Below are 17,499 nucleotides of genomic sequence, written 5' to 3'. Positions count from 1 at the left end.
GGGGGTGGACAAAATCTCTGAGGTATTGCTACTCTGGAGAGCCAAACCTGACACACATGGCCCAAATCCCACAGAAGCAGCTTTTATTATTAGGCCTACGCACAGCATAGTACAAGTCATTACTTTTTCTGTTGCTCTAAGCTCATCTGAGGAAACAGGGTTCCCCAAGAGAGCGAGCGGCCAGAGGATACAGTTTGGATTGGCTCAAACAAACTAGAACTTATACAAAATATTTGCACTAGTAACACATACAAATGCATTGCAACTTTTCACAAAAACACAAACGGGTTGGTGGTGCTACTGTAGCTGTGTAACTTCTTTTTATTCTACTCTGATAGTAAATTTGCCATCTTAAGTTGATTCATCAAATCATGTTTGTGCAGCCTGATTGGAATTGATTGAAATGTTAGTTTGCTTTGATGGTATCATGTGTCATCTCCTCTATTACTGGAATTCGGTAACTCATTGTGTCACCTGATGGTATTATCATATTATTTGCTTCAGCCATCAGGGTAGTCAAAGGTGTTTTTTTCGCATATTGAATGCCAACATTCATTTTGACTGTATCAGCTGAAGCTGCTTACTAATAAATCAGCCTTGTGCTATACATACTCACTTTCATTGATGTGACTAAGATATAATGACACTTCATTCCCGCCTGCATCTTTTCATATTGAATTTTCTTAGTGGTTGGTCAGTGAGTCGGTACATTATTTCATGTAGATGTTTTTTCTGCTGTATAAATGCTCAGACCATTAACCCTATGTTAAGCTATGTTTTTTTATATATTTTTTGCCTTTCTAAAAGTGTCTATGACCCACTTTGAGGCTAGACATTAAGATTAAAAAAACTTTTTTATCTTTATCTTTTCCTAACTTTTTAGCAAGCCAGGTGTGACTATATAAATCACTTGTTCAATAACAGCCTTTTCGTTTTGCCTCTAACCTAACCATGTGCTTAATTTCTATATACAGTGTAATTTTGCTCTCCATGTGTCATCTTGACAAACACTATAAAGCATGCCCTTTCTCACACTGTAAGATAGTCTTGGCAGTTGCCAAGATCTCAGCTCTCTTGATCATTATTTAGGATGTTTTGTCTAAAAGGCACTGCAATTCCAATAATGCATTATTAATCTGCACATACTGTAGGCACTGTGCTCTGTACTGAGGTCAAAAGTCATTACAGCGATATGATGAATGGGTAATTGTTTTTATATAAATCACGGTTTAAGCACACTATTCGTCACCTTCTGTTTTCTCTTCTTCACCCATCATTAAGGAGCATGTTCCCTTGAGTGATGGTAGAGTGCAATCAGCACATTGAGGCAGCTTCCTCAGTCAGCACATTGTCAGATGATGATGTTCTGGCCCTGGCAATGCTGTTTTCTATTAAGGCTTCAGTAAATTCAGTCTTTTGCTGGATGAAGTTGATTAATTATATTTGGTCATTATTTCTATCTTTGTGACTTAGCCTCTGCAGAGATCTGTTGCTTTAGAGATACACTGTACATTTAATGTACCTGGAATAATGGAATTTACTTATTGTATCAATTGGAGACTACAACAGTTCTTGCTACCATGAGTTAGTATGTTAATTATACGTATATTTTTGGTGCTTATTATGTATTCTAATTTTAAAAGTTATTTCAGACACTTATTGACCAGTCTGCAGCATTAAACATTCAATGTCTACTCACATATCTCATTCATAATTCAGTCCTCTTAATGTTTTAGATTGGGTGTGAAATACCAGCCCAGAAACTAAAGTATTTAATGACTTCTGACCTAAATAAAAACATCAAAATACAAAATGTGAGCATCAGTCTATGGGTAATCTGATAGAAGTGTCATAAAAATGTGCATGTTTAATGAACAAGAGATTTTTTACATATTGCTTAATTTCCCTCATCACGCATCTTTATTACATTATCCATAGTGCATTTTCTGTTGCACCCTTCTGTTATCATTTTGGGTTGACGGACTGTTTTTAACCTCTGTAGTCATAAACTGTGAATTTTACAGTTGCAATATAGCTTTCCTTTTAGCTAAATGAGACAAGTTATTAGTTTGGCACAAGAAAGGAGCTGTTTTACATTCTGTAATGAGAGAACACAATGATTGTTTTTATGTACACTAAGGATGGTTTATTTAATCTCTTTCATGATAAAACACAGGAGGCAAGAAATATATTTTTTGCCACAGTTATCACTATGTTTGTTTACATCTGTCTCAACCAAATGATTAACAATGGGTCAGTCATTATTTTGTATCACTCAATTCCTCAGCAAATGAACAGCACCTGCTATGAATTAGATACTATAAACAGTCATCACTGTGTTCTGATTTGTTGGCAGAAGGGAGATTTACTTCACAGCATGAACGCTCCCCTCCTCTTCATTTCTCTTCTTATCTTATTGCTTTTTGTGAGATCTGCGTGAATGATGAATATCATCAACTGTATAAGTAAAGCTGACTTAATGAATCCTCATGTATCTTAAATGTGGCTGATGGACAGTAAAGATATACATTGTTTTTAGAATAATTCATGTGTTCTCTTTGAGTCAGAACATCTGAGTACATTGGGCCTTATGAGAAATGAAACTGTCTAGACACAGCTGAAAGAATATACAGTGTGTACAGTAAGCAACACACTTTTGTATTAGTCCAGCACTGCATTTCACTGGGTCCTTGGGTACATACACTGCTTATTTAGTGGCTTGGGTCATATATATCATGTAATTAACTTGACACACTTTTTTTCTGATTAATTTAGTTCATTTTGATTTTTGATTCAGTGTAAGGCGCTTTAAAGGGTCAGGTAGCTTTGGTTTTATTTGCCCAGATTTTGAGATATTTACCTCTGGAACTTCAGCCTCCAACTAACCCCTGTATTTATTTATTTATGTATTTATTTACTTATCAATCTAATTTTATTAACATGATCTATTGTTTGACTTTTGTAGTTCTTCTTTTTACTCTCATTATGACACAACTCTGCAACTATTCATTCTTAAACTCAGGCTGAAGCTGATGTCTTTATTGCTGTTTTTATTGTGTAAATTGTTGTGTGGTTTGTGTTGCATATTCTCGTGTGATCTCTTTGTGCTGCATACAAATTGCTCTTCTGGGACACAGGATAAACTGAACTGAACTGAATATATATATATATATATATATATATATATATATATATATATATATACGGGAGAGAGATTGGGGATGACTCGCAGCAAAATGCTGCAGGTCGGATTTGAACCTGGGCCTCTGCAGGACTCAGCCAACATGGCTGAACGCTCTTACTTGGTGAGCGAGAGGCTGCCCCATGCATCTTTATGTTAATAGTTTGTATTTAGTAAATTTGTTCACTTTTGTAGGAAATAATTTAATTACATCAGCTGTCAGTACTTCAATGAACTACACTTTCTTTTAGCACTCTACTATCAGTAGAACAAAGACAATGGATTATCACTTAAATTCAACGCAACCGCAAGTAATTGTTGAATTTAAACTGAAGATGTAACCATGAAATATTGTTTAAGTTATTGCTACAGCTAACAATTATTTGTATGATACATTAATATGTTCAATTCTTAAATTAATTGATTCTTAATAAAATCCCGAAAAATGCGCATTTTGTCAGAGCCCAAAGCAAATTCGAGTCAATATGCTTGTTTTATTGAACCAACAGACCAATTCATTTTGAAGTCACAGATATCTTTTTGAAAAAAGCCACAAATGCTTATATTCCAGTGAATGTATGAATGGTATTTTTGCATAACTACTTAAATGATTAATCAAATCACAATTGTTCAGAATTCTTTTTTCTGTTTATCAAAAAATTGATTCATCAAGTTCTGTTTTAGATATTGGAGAGCCAACGTTTTGAGCCAAGTGTTAGTATGGGGTTTTAGCAGCTTATCTGTCATTTCCCTTTCATTAAAGATCTGTTTTTATGTTTTTATACTACATATAACAACATGTTTCAGTTGCTAATCATTAGTCCTATCATCAGCAATGTAAGCTCTGTTGACAGATTGAACAACTTTCTATTTCTATTATTTCTAGAAAGGTTTAAAGTCTTTCTCCATGTCTTCTACGAACTTCTCCCACACCCATTGCTTTGCCTCTTTCACGGCAGAGGCTGCAGCCCTTCAGGCCCTTCGGTACCTTGCAACTGCCTCTGGATCCCTCCGGGATAGCATATCCTGGAAAGACTCCTTCTTCAGTCGTTTGGCTTCCCTGACCACCGGTGTCCACCTGGGTGTTCGTGGGTTACCGCCCCTTGAGGCACTTAAGACCCTAAGACCACAGCTCTCCACCACAGCTTTAGCAATGGAAACTTTGAACATTGTCCACTTAGGTTTATGCTCCCAGCCTCAACAGGGATGCACAAAAAGCTCCGCTGGAGGTGTGAGTTGAAAGTCTGTTGAACAGGGGCCTCCTCCAGACGTTCCCAATTTACCCACACTAGCCGTTTGGGCTTACCAGGTTTGTCCAGAGTCTTCCCCCACCCCCTGACCCAACTCACCACCAGATAGTGATCAGTTGACAGCTTTGCACCTCTCTTCACCCGAGTGTCCAAAACATACGGCTTCAGATCAGATGAAATAATTATGAAATTGATTATTGAGCTTTGGCCTAGGGTGCTCTGGTACCACATACACTTATGAGCATCCCTATGTTTGAACATGGTGTTTGTTATAGACAATCCATGACTAGCACAGAAATCCAACAGCAGATAACCACTCTGGTTTAGATCAGCGAGGCTGTTCCTCCCAATCACGCCTCTCCATGTATCTCCACCATTGCCCACTTGTGTGTTGAAATCCCCCAGCAGAACTATGGAGTCCCCCACTGGAGCCCTATACAGGACTCCATTCAAGGTCTCCAAGAAGGCCGAATACTCCAAGGTCTTGTTTGCACAAACAACATTCAGAGTTCCCCCCCCCAATCACCCGCAGGCGTAGGGAGGCAACCCTCTCGTCCACCGGGGTAAACTCCAAACGCAGAGGCGCTCATCCGGGGGCTTAAGAGTATCCCCACACCCACCAGGCGCCTCACACCCTGGGCAACTCCAGAGTAGGACAGAGTCTAACCCCTATCCAGGAAGTTTGGTTCCAGAACAAAGACTGTAATAGGTAAGCCCCACCAGATCTAACTGGTAGCGCTCCACCTCCCGCACTAGCTCCGGCTCCTTCCCCCACAGAGAGGTGATATTCCACGTCCCCAGAGCCAGCCTCTGCCGCCCGGGTCTGGTCCGTTGAGGCCCCTGACCTTCACCGCACCCATGTGGCAGCGCACCCGACCCCAGCGGTTCCTCCCACAGGTGGTGGGCCCATGGGAAGTTGATGAGGTAGTTAAACAACTCCACTGTGGCAAAGCCCCAGGGATGGAGGAGATCCGTCCAGAAATGCTTAAAGCTCTGGGTGTGGAGGGGCTGTCTTGGTGAAACATGTTTATTCATAGAAAACCCATTTCATTAAAAACATTCAAGGGATGTTCAATAATGTTGGAATAATATGTAAACAAGAGGTAACTTGAGGTAATGCAATATAAGTTAACTACTCAGCAACTCTCAGCACACTTGTGTTTACCATCCCAGCCAGTCTGTGATCACTTTATTTCAAAGGTTACCAAAGAGACCAGAGAGTAAAAACATGTCATGCTGTTGAAGCTGCTTAATCTGGACAGTATGCTGTTTGATCTAAAATGACTATTCTGGTGGCTTTTCATTTATCTACAAATTGTATACTTAACACTTTCATAACTATAATATTATAAAGAATGCTGTACAAATTTGTACTTATCAGGCTAAAACGTGTCCAGTGTCCAGATACCTATGGTCCTTTAGGTTTCTCTCTCTGTTGACGGAGAAATGTACAGACCTGCTGCTAGAATTTCCATTGGGCAGAAATGAGCAGTTCTAATGGATGAGATGTTCTTTAGTGCAAGTTTGTGCCAAAAAATGGCCTTGAGCAGCTTTAAATTCATCCAGATTGCTTGAAGATAGTACAACCGTACAATTTCCTCTGCTTTAGAATCAGAATTAGTCATGATAAAGATCACAGTTACAATGCAATCTCAAAAATACATTATTTTCAGAAAAAGAAAAGTAGGTAGTTTGACCTTGATGTGAATCACATCCTTTAGATCTATTGGAAAATGATGAAGGATGCTGGCAAAGCAGTTAAAATAGTCAATGGGATACACAGTTTTTCTTTTTCTTGTTACATGCTTGACAACTGCATGTTTACCGCATGGTTACCATTGAAGGTTTCAATTTTTTGTAATTTTTTTTATGATGATCAACACATCCCATGAAAAGACAACCATCAATACCAACAACAATAACTTCATTCTGACAAGTCTTTGTAGCCTCAGCCTGGTATACAGTAGATTATCTCTGCCACAGACCTCCACTGCATCCAGAAACTATTAAAAACATGAAAGAGCCATACTGATGCATTTTGTGAACATATTCCCTCGTTGCAGTAAACATAGCCAGTACAGTTTATTCCTCTGTTTGTCTAACAAAAAAAAACAGTGTGAAAATGGGACCATGTCCCCAAGCATGTGCATAGATGTCTCCAGAGATCCAAAACGCAGTTGTAGACTTATCAAAACTCAGGTTGTTTGTTTATTTAATGTAAAGACAAAGTACTAAACAGATATTTTTCTTATTACATTGTTGAATGTGTAATTTCTTACTTAAGTATGCTTCATTTCCCAGGGCCATGGTGTGAAGTTAACATTGATGAGTGTGTTTCAAACCCGTGCCGAAATCGTGGGAAATGTATTGATGCGCATAATCGATACCACTGCATGTGTCCTGATGGCTTCATTGGAATCCACTGTGAAACCAACATTGATGAATGCATGTCAGAGCCTTGTCTTCATGGGAGGTACCGATTTTTTCACCCTCATTTAAAACAGACCGCAAATGCACTGCAGAAATTGCATTGAATTATTTTTAATTACACTCCTTGCCAGCACACTGAGTGGAGACATGTGTCACATGTTGTAAGGATCTAATGTGACGTGCTTACAGGTTGTCTCAGTGGTCTCCAAATTACAGTCATTAATTCCGTTCAAGGGGAAATACTCATTTGTTCAAAAGATTATAGCTCTCTCTAAGGATTCTGCATGAACTGTACAGCAAAAGACCTGCATGTACAAATGGCTTTTGGTTGATTTCATACCGTAGAATAGTTAAATTCTAACCTCAATCTGTTGTGGTCTTGTCAGCTGTGAAGATGGAGTATATTCATACTCTTGTCTTTGTGAATCTGGATGGACTGGAAGCAGATGTGAAACAAACATTGACGTGAGTTGAACTTCATTAATATTAAAGCAGCTTTTTTTTAGTGGTCCCCCGCACTCATTTTAAAACCAGAGGAGATCAATCTTTTTAGGCAATGGCTCCTAGGCTGTGGAATGCACTGGCGCTCTCTTTACATTGTTCAAATTCTGATTCTTTTAAAAAGCAGTTGAAGACTTTACTATTCAAACAGGCTTTTAGTTAGACTAGGGCTTTTATCTAGGGATTTATCCGTCTGATGTTATGTACTTATGTTTTCCTTGTATTTTTATGTCTTCCATTTATCATATTCCAATTTATTGTAAAGCACTTTGTGATTTTTATCTGTGAAAAGTGCTATATAAATCATCTTTACTTACTTTGGTGTCACTAAGACTATCAATTTTTTCTACAAGATGCATCAATTCAACTACCAAGACCATGCATGTGTTGTACAAACACCTGATGAAAAGAAATTGCTTAGACTGCCTAATTGATTTAAACCACAGGTTATGCTGGTTCTATTTTGTATAGGCTTCGCCCTCTAAGGGCTACGCTATTGGGTTTATCCCTTCGCGCATGGCGCAGTCGTGAAGATTTCTTTCCCGCCCTAGCGTCCAGTCGGGCCTCAACTACGTCGCATTTACTGCTATACAGAGGGACCGTTGTTCGACTCCCACTTTTTCTTTAACTTCGCAGTATGAAGTCAAGCTCAAACCTTCCGCCGGTGCCCGTGTCTGCCCCTCCTGCCGGACCGGCTACATCCTTCCGCGGCCCTCAACCCGTTGCGAGGCCTGCCTGGGTGCCGTTCACGCGGCCAGGCTCTCACCGCCACGCCTTGCCAGTTTTGCGCCCGCCTGTCGTCTAAAGAGCTAACTGACGGGCGGGAGCTTTTCTGGTTGCCAGGCTGGCGGGGACGGAGACGGCAGCTGGGCAGACAGACAGGAATCCGGCGGCACCTTGGAGCCGCTGACGGACGGCGTTTTCGACGAGCATGAGTCCGCTGACTCCGCCTTCTGACAGCGCCCTCACCGGTTTCCCCTCCTCCCCTCTGGGAGGTCCCCCTCCTCCTTGGGGGGATTGGGCTCGAGACGGCGATTGATGCTTTCCCGCTGGAGCTCTCTCCGTCTCCCGAACGGCCTGGGGCACCGCCCGAGGGCCTTCCCTTTGCCCCACCGGCTCCAGCCTCCACGCTAAGGCTCTCTTCGCCGACCTGCCGGAGATCATAAGGAGGGCGGCGGAGCTTAGAGCATAGCGCTCCCGGGAGCTGCAGCCCCCGCTCGCGGCCTTTTGAGCGGTGATGTTTATGCCCAGGAGCCGCCCTCTTCACGGGCCCCACTCTGGCCGCGCTTCGCGGAGCTTGGCCATTTGTGGAGGAGGCTTTCTCCCAGGGGGAAACTGAAGGCTCCCGTCTCCGATGCCCGTTTACTCGGGTTCAGGGCGATACGGACGCAGGTTTTCCTTCAGTCCCTCCCTGGAGGGAGCCTGGGCGTCCATTTGCTTCCGAAAGCTACTTTCTTCGGCCACGGAAGCCCACGCCTCCCTCTCCCCAGGATAAGTGTGCGCTCAAGTCACTGACGGGCCCACCAATGTGCCGCCCCGGGGCTGGCGGCACAAAAAACATCGCTTACTGGCCTTCCGCCGCCTCCGCGATGGCCACAACTCCGGCGCCCTCCCTCGGAGCTTGCCACGGAGATTGTAAGGCTATGACCGCCATCCTTACCCTGACCCAGGCGTCCACGGGTGGCGCTGTCCAGGGTGATGGTTGGGCAGACTGGGCCCAGCGAAAACATCTGGCTCCACATGTCTCAGCTGCCAGCGGACATTAGAAGCGAGCTTCTGTACGGTCCCATCGCCCCGATGGACTATTGGGCCGCGCCTACAGAACTGCCGTCTCATCTCCATCAAGCGGCGGAGGACGCCGAGCGGCTTCGGAGGCGGCTCGTGGAAGGCTCCTCCTCAACCACACCACCGTCGCCATGACAACCGTCACAAGCGGAAGCGCCCGCAGCATCGGCTGCGGCTGGTCTCTCCCAAGCTCGGCGTCGGGGCCCCCACGGTCCCCTCCGCAGGACAGACGATGCCCACACGGCCGTCAACTGCACGCAGCCGAACAGTCCCTGTTTGCTCTAAACAGGGCACTGTTAGAGTTGTTCCCCACACAAGAACACACCAGGCCGTCGCGCGAGCGGGGGGCCACTGCGTCCCCGTGGAGGCAGCGGAAATGAGGTCCTCCCACGGGGGACGACGACGCTTGTCCACCACCTCCCCCACGGCGATGCCGGCGGGCGGGGGTCGGGTTAACCCAGTGACGCTCCCGCCCACACGGCGGCGACCGGCCACTGCCCTTTCGAAAAAGCCTACCATGGGCTGGGCGACGCGATCACTCGTCTCGCCAGCGGCGGGAGTGGCTCTGCGCTCCCTGCTTGCCATGTCGGTGACAACACTCAGACATGTGCTCGCCCACTGTAGAGTGCAGCGCGGCATGATGGGCTTGACACACATGGACCGTGGATGTAAAGCTGATAACACGGGGTTACACACTCCAGTCGCCTCCCCCCGCCCCTTTCGCGGGTGTGTTGGAGACGACGGTTTCATCCCTGGCAGAGTCAGACGCAATGACGTCAGGTTAGAAGGGTTGCTGGCGAGCGGAGCTATTTCCGCGTCCTCCAGGGGAGGAACGAGGGTTTTTACTCTCGCTATTTCTCTACCCCGAAGAAGTCAGGAGGACTGCGTCCCATCCGACCTGTCGAAATTCAACCGGTATGTCATGGAGCGCCCCTTCCACATGCTCACCATCAGCACGTGTTGGAATGTGTGCGCCCCAACGAATGGTTTAATCCGTGGATCTGAAAGAAGCTTACTTTCCATCCAAATCATAGGCACAGGAAATTCCTGCGCTTCTCCTTCAAGGGGCCCGTTTCCAGTTCAACGGCTGCCGTTGGATCACTCACTAGCCCCCGCACCTTCCAAGTGCATGGAAACGCGCTCCAGCCTCTACGGGAGAGGGCATCAGAGTCCTCTTTTACTTGGACGATCGCTATTCTAGCCCCCTCTCGGGAGCGGGGCGGCGCTGCACACTATGGAGGTTTGCGCACCTACAAACGCTGGGTTTTGCCATAAATTGGAAGAAGAGCGCCTCGTCCCCGCACAATCGATAGTTTATCTGGGCGTAGACATGAGCTCGATCAGCATGAGAGCCAGGCTGTCAGCACCGAGGCAGGAAGCCCTGACTTCTTCGTTGTCCCGTTCAGGCCGCGCGCGACAGGCCAGCGCTGTCAGTTATGCGGCTCTTGGGCATGATGTCCGCGGCACACACGGGGTCCCCCTGGGTCTCCTCCACATGAGGAAAGTCCAGAGGTGGTTTCACCGCCAGGGCTCGATCCCATTGCCACAAATGGCGAATGCTGTCATCCCTCATTCCCTCCAATCAGACCTGGCATACTGGGGAGTCCAAACCTGTCTTCCGGGGTTCCTGGGCAAAGGACGTCAATGTGACGGTGACACAGACGGTCCCTCACTGGCTGGGGGGGAATGTGGAGTCACAGTGGTGGGAGGGGCCTGGCCTCCTCCCCCTCCTCACATAAACTGCCTGGAGCTGTCCACGTGTGTTGAAGGTGTTGAAACACTTTACACCAGTGGTGACGGGGAGGCATGTGTAGTACGACGGACAACAACCCGGCGGCGCATTCATAAACGCCAGGGCGGATACGTCCAGCCGGCTGTTAGAAATAGCCAGACGCCTCCTGCTGTGGGCGCACAGCCACCTTGTCTCTCAAAGCAGATATATCCCCGGGATTTTGAAACGGGCAGCGACTTGAGTCGGGGGGGGGCCCCCCACAACGAGTGGAGATTGAATCCCACTATCGTAAACGTTATGGAGCAGGTTCGGGGAAGCGGAGGTGGATCTGTTCGCTTCATGAGAGAACACACAGTGCACACTGTGGTTCTCCTTGACCGCGCGGGACTCCCCTCGCGTAGACGCCTTTCCCACAAACCCTGGCCCAAAACCCTCTATATGCTTTTCCCCGGTCCCCCTGATCCTCGCCTCCTGGAGCGCGTCCAGGAGGAGGATCTGTAATTGTTCTGGTGGCACACGGAGCGCAAGAGCGCGTCCTGGTTCCCAACCCTCGTTCAGCTGCTGTGGGCTCCCCTGGCAGATTCCGTGGCGGAGAGACGCACTATCGCAGCTGAACGGTGTGCGATCTGATCTCCCAGTGAAAATCAGAGACTGGGGGTGCTGGTTGCTGAGCGGGAGCGCTTACAGAGATTAGGCTTGCCCCCCGCCGTGGTACGCACATACAGGGCTCCAGAACCCCTCTACCCATAGCAGGCTACGCAGGGCGTGGTCTGCCTTCCAGCGCTGGTGCACAGAGAGGGACGCAGACCCCACATCGTGTCCCCTACCTCTCGTGTGCTGACGTACCTACAAACTCTGGTGGATAATGATTGGCTCCATCTACAGTCAAAGCATACGCAGCAGCCATCTCTCCTGTCACGAAGGTTTCGGTGAGAGGACAGTTTTTGGCATCCCCTGGTGAAACGTTTCCTGAAGGGGGTTAGGCGTCAAAAACCGGCTGTTCGCCCCCTGCCCCCCAATGGGACCTAGCTTGGTGCTGCGGCTCTGGGGAAGCCCCCCTTTGAGCCCTTGACACAGGCTTCGCTAGAATGCTGTCGCTTAAGACAGCACTTCTCCTTGCCACGTGGCCAAAGAGTGAGTGATTTATGTGCACTGTCAGTTTCTCCGTCCTGCCTCTCCATTAGAGGGGACGGGAGCGCAGCCACCTTACAGCCAAATCCCTCCTTCACACCGAAGACTTTAACTAGTTTTTTCGGTCAAGGGTGTTTTCCCCGAGGGTTTTTCCCCCACCTCACCGCTAACGGTGCGGAGGAGGCTTCCCACCGGTTGTGTCCGGTGGCGCTCTGTCACAAAACATTTACCACGGCAAATATCAGGAAAACTCAGCAGCTGTTTGTGCATTATAGAGAACACTCCCAAGGATCAGCCCTCTCAAAACAGCGTCTGTCTCCATGGCTGTGCGAGGCTAACCCAGGCTTATAGCTCGGAAGGGAAAGAGCCCCCAAGACATTCGGGGTCACTCTACGAGGGTCTGTCGGCGTCTGCGGCTCTATTTAAAGGCATGGCAGTAGCCGACATTTGCGCGGCAGTCCTGGGCTTCCCCGTGCCCTTCACGCTTTTATCTGCGAGATATGTCTGAATCTTCCATGTTCATGCGGTTTTGTCCACAGTCAGTGACGCGTAATGCCGCGCTGATGTGCAAAAAAAAAAAAAAAAAAAAAGCGGATGCCTTGATGTTGCCATATCCTTACACATAGTGCTGAATGACCCTGCTCTGCTGTCTCACCTCCTGTACCTGGGGTATTTCTTGTGAGACACAGTTTTTATCTCATACATTGTCATAATCATGTTGCACGCACGGAGGTAATCATGTCTCTCCGTTGCATGCGCGACAGGATCAATCACGCTTAACCCCATTAATCAGTTTAACTGCATCATATGCGGGCCACATGAACCTTTCCGGCCACGCCATTGGCAGGGCGGCTTTTCAGAAGAATGACTCTGACTGCCTCGTACATTGTTGCGTGGGACAATGTGGTGTATGTTCGGTTGTTGGACCTTGTGCCGCAGGTGGCATTGACTACATCAGCTTCGCCCTAACCAATAGCGTAGCCTTAGAGGGCGAAGCATACGAAATAGACGTTAGTTACTTGGTAACTCCAGATTCTATTAGTATAGGCGTAGCCCTCTAAGGTCCGGGCCATGCTCCTGAACATTAGTTGAAGAAAAAGTGTGTTTTGGGAGTCGAAAAACGGGTCCGCTCTGTATATATGCAGTAAATGCGGACGTAGTTGAGGCCCGAGCTGGACGCTAGGGCGGGAAAGAAAATCTTCACGACTGCGCATGCGCGAAGTAAACCCAATAGCGTAGACAGGAGGAGGGCTACGCCTATACTAATAGAATCTGGAGTTACCAAAGTAACTAACGACTCCTGAGATAAAACATGTGTTGCTTACAGGTCTCTGTCTGTGAGCATTTAGTTCTTTGGATAATCTGATCATCTGCTTTAAACAATTAATTCTAAACAAAAGTTGTCATCTTTTTATTTTTAACCACAGAATTACGCCTTGTGTGGTTGAATTTGTCAAGAATATTTACTTTTAGTATGTATTGGTAAAGTGCTTTTGTCTTTCATTTCCAGGAGTGTGCTTTCAGTCCCTGTTTGCATGGAGGATCATGTGTGGATCTCATTGATAAATATGCATGCTTCTGTCAGGATGGTTACACAGGGAAAACTTGTGAGAACGATATAGATGTCTGCAAAGATGCCGCTTTTAATGTCTCACTGTGTTTCAATGGAGCCTCCTGCCTTGATGGTGAGGGATCAAACTTTACATGCAGGTGAGTTGGCCTACTGTTAAAGTATTATATTGCTTTGATGTAATGATACTGACATATTGTTTCTGGATGGAGTCATGTAATAATATGAGTTGATGGGAACATTGCTCTGCTGAGTGCAGCCTGGACAGATAGCTTAAATATAACGTAACAAGGCACGACAAGCCTGGAACGCGTTGGATTTCTCTGCATGCTATGGTGGTATACATGGAGCTGTACTAAGAGGGACACTTGGCACTTAATGAGTTTCAAGGGTGGTCTTTTTTAGCCTTTCCAAAACTGCAAATACAACAGCAACAGCAAAATTGCGTGTTTATCTGTTCTGGCATTAGCTGCAATGTTTGGCTAACTAACTTACCACATTTTGTCTACTTCTTTCTGAGTCAAGGATCTGTTGTTTTAAAAAACATTTAAAAAAATGATAAATATGCTACAGTCATCATTGTAAACTGCCACATGACACTGTACATCTGCCACACAGCTTAGTTAAACGTCAGTACCCAAACATTTCGGAGTTTCACATGTAAACTGGTCAAAATTATAAGACTTCTGAATTTGCATCCTCTTATGTTATAATTGGTGTTGGTGAACTGGGATTTGTCCTTGTCTCCAACATAAAATACATATTGTGCTTGAATGCACCTTTCTTGTGAGTATAACTGTGCATTCATAGTACACTAGCAGTACTCCTGGTTGGCTGCAAGTGAAGCATCATTTTTTAATTGCTGACATTCTCTCCCCTGTGTGATGAAGTGTATCTGAATACAAGGTGTATGTAGTAAGTGTGTGCAGATCTGACACAGCAGCTCCCTGGATGCCTTACAGTTAATTACATTGTCTAACCTTGTGCTTCTATGTACTCAGTGTCATGATCTAATATATCCTAGACTACCACAACTCCAAATAGATTGGTGCACTTTATGCTGTTATTGATGCACTAGATTGCCTACTGCCTCAGCACAGCAGTTTTTATGTTTACTTTGTTGTAGGTGAATTTGTGTATATATTACAAGGAGGCAATGTAGTATATTTTGTGCATTCACAGATAAATATGCACAGTAAGGACAACCAATGTCCTTTAATGTCCTGCTGATTTGCAACATGATTGTGCTTTGTGTGCACCTTCCAGAATAGAGGATTATTTTGCTGAATTTGGATATCAAATTAAATGTTTTGTGGTACTGTACAGACTGATGCGTTTGAGTGACAGTAGGTTCCAGTCTTGTGTTTTTGTGGAGAAGGCTACCCTGCTGTTTACATTTACATCACAGGCTGGGATCACATTAACATATATGCTTCAGAGGCAAGCATGTTTTGTACATTCACATATTTGTTTCACTTGAATGGAGAGGGTTTTGTTCAGGCTAGCACATAAACTAATTGCCTAAAATATAAAATCAGTCATGCAATGGTTTCTTGGTCAGACCTCATCTGCAGTACATGAAATACAGTGTTGTTTTATCTGCATGTTTTGTGTGAAGTGGTACACATTCAATTTCACACCTGTACAGCAAATGGCCTCAAAACCACTCCATTCTCTCTCTATTATGGTGGTCAGTCGGCCGTCGGACACTGTGGCAAAGTCGGTGACTCGAGTCTGTTTGGTGTGTTCCGTGCCATTGTCCATCGGAGGGGCCAGCAGCCTTCATTTTGGTTGACCTGATATGCTTTGTCGGAAGGCAAGCGCTGCCGGCAGTCGGGCTAAAAGAATGCAAACCCGAAAATGACAAGCGGGATCAGCGTGACTTGATTCTCCCAAATTTTAACGAAAATCTGAAATGAAGACAGCTTCAGCAACTGCATGGTCTATTTCTCGCTTAAAATGTTTTCAGAAACACGTTTCAGTCAACTATTTTAGTAAAATATGAGATCCTATTCTAAACATGCTGAAACAGTCTGGCTTTGAATTTCCAGAGAAACCAGACCCACTTGACGCGTTCATCCCATCATCTGCCTTCGGTATGTTCTGAAGGCCCTTTTTTTGAAACTGCACATGTCCCGCAGGGCTTAGTTAAAGGTCAGTACCCATACATTGTGTAGTTTCACATGTAAACTGGTCAAATTTATAAGTCTTCTGAATTTGCATTTTTTTGGCCAACTCAGGAACTCAGTAAGTCCAACTGCCTTTTCTGTCAACGGTCAGCCATCGGGTTAGTGTGTCAGGGCCCTTATGTGATTTAATCAACACTGCCACACGGATCTCATCAAAAGCCTAATTGCCAAAAAAGGGATTTCAGCCTCATAAATAAAGCAAAAAAACTAACAATCATAACAAAAAACAACTAGGTTTTTTAGTAAAACGGAGAATCTGCATTGTTTCATTCCCATTGTTCTGCTTTTGTCACCTTTTCTGATGTCAAATATTCCCAAAGATGTTTAGCGGGTTTAAGGTCTGGTGACTGTGAATTAGAAATCCATGCAAGTCAGCAGACCTTGGTCTTCCTTTGGCCTCAGGTAACGTTGATGCATGATCAGGCTCATTGTCCATCTGGAAAATGACTGCTCTCCTACAAAACTTGGTAAAACGTGGTACCTCTCTTTGCTCCATGGTGTAGCTTTTCCCCTGCAAATCACAAACTCCACAACAGAAAACCATTAGGCTACCACCCCTATATATTCCCACTTTGTTTGCCTGTGGAATTTATGCACTGCTGAATCGATCCATTATGTATTCTCGTCCTCTTAAATAAGGTCTCTAGTTTCAAGTTGAGTTTTTAGTAGTGAGTTTTTTTGTGTTGTTTGCCATGACCAGGTTTTGTCAAAGAAGTGAATTAGCATTATTGATATAAACACGAGGGCCATATTCATTTAATCCCAACTATGGACAAAAGCAGGGCCTTTAGTTTGAGAGCAATCATATGGCCACATCAACAATGCTGAACAGTGTTTTCTCTGAACTTCATTCAGGTGGAATGAAAATATCTTGTGCCAGCACTCCTAAGTACTTTGTTTCTTTGTACTCCTAAGTTTTTGGTTTTAGTATGAATATTTATCTGACAATTTGTAAGTTTGACTAACACATTGCTATTCCTTTTTTAAGGAGAGCCTCTGGATGTACGGACATGAGTTGTTCAAATAAAGTGTAGTGCAATGAAGATTAGGACAATATGTTATAGAAATATAACAATCATCACACTTATATTGACACAGTTTGAGGAATGACTGTCAACAGAAAGTAGGTTATTACACTGTACGTGTAGATTATTATAAAATAAGAAATATTTACTAGATAACAGATACTTTGTAAGTCTCCACAGATTCTTTATAAAGATATTATACAGGACTTGAAATGATAAATTATTTAAAAGTAGTGCCTTTAAAAATAATAATAATAAATTAAATCAATGGTTTGAATTTTACCCACTTTTTCAGTTTAATGTCTGCTTTACTGATGTCACTGCTGTGTCTCTCAAGATTCCAGCTGTTTATTTTAAATAATAAAATCTAAAATGCAATGCAACAACTGACTTAAAAAAGTTGTTTTGATAAATGACAGCTAGCAGTTCTTACAGATGCAGTGTGTCAGACCGACCAGACGTAAGTGACAGCGCTCAGTCTCACAGATTTAAAATGTGATATGTTTTCTCAGCTGTCCACCAGGCTTCATGGGGGATTTCTGTGAATTGGATGTTAACGAATGTTGCTCAGCTCCCTGCCACAACGGTGCCATTTGCCAAGATCTTATAAATAGCTATGTCTGCCACTGCAGGTCAGGTGAGTCATGCAGACGTCCTGTGAGTTTCTCAGTTTACTTTTTTTTTTTTTTTCCACATTATATCAAT

At 44.7% G+C, this 17,499-nt stretch overlaps 1 protein-coding gene and 1 long non-coding RNA gene across 4 annotated transcripts in view; one reads left to right on the top strand and one right to left on the bottom strand.

Annotated features, from left to right (window-relative positions):
• eys (eyes shut homolog) overlaps positions 1 to 17,499 on the top strand; it is a 175,281-nt gene that overhangs the window by 83,714 nt on the left and 74,068 nt on the right. For all 3 annotated transcript variants that reach the window (XM_032540683.1, XM_032540682.1, XM_032540685.1), the window contains 4 exons: positions 6,733 to 6,904; positions 7,248 to 7,326; positions 13,521 to 13,720; positions 17,307 to 17,431. In XM_032540683.1, the coding sequence (XP_032396574.1) occupies positions 6,733 to 6,904; positions 7,248 to 7,326; positions 13,521 to 13,720; positions 17,307 to 17,431 (576 nt within the window). The remainder of the gene's footprint in view (positions 1 to 6,732; positions 6,905 to 7,247; positions 7,327 to 13,520; positions 13,721 to 17,306; positions 17,432 to 17,499) is intronic.
• The window catches only part of LOC116704926 (uncharacterized), a 20,584-nt gene continuing 18,915 nt past the window's right edge, over positions 15,831 to 17,499 (bottom strand). Inside the window, exon 4 of the long non-coding RNA XR_004335812.1 lies at positions 15,831 to 15,884. This is a non-coding gene — a long non-coding RNA (uncharacterized LOC116704926). The remainder of the gene's footprint in view (positions 15,885 to 17,499) is intronic.

The sequence above is a fragment of the Etheostoma spectabile genome, chromosome 17 (genome assembly GCF_008692095.1).
Source record: "Etheostoma spectabile isolate EspeVRDwgs_2016 chromosome 17, UIUC_Espe_1.0, whole genome shotgun sequence".
Classification (NCBI taxonomy): domain Eukaryota; kingdom Metazoa; phylum Chordata; class Actinopteri; order Perciformes; family Percidae; genus Etheostoma; species Etheostoma spectabile.
This window is presented reverse-complemented; position numbering and strand designations above follow the sequence as displayed.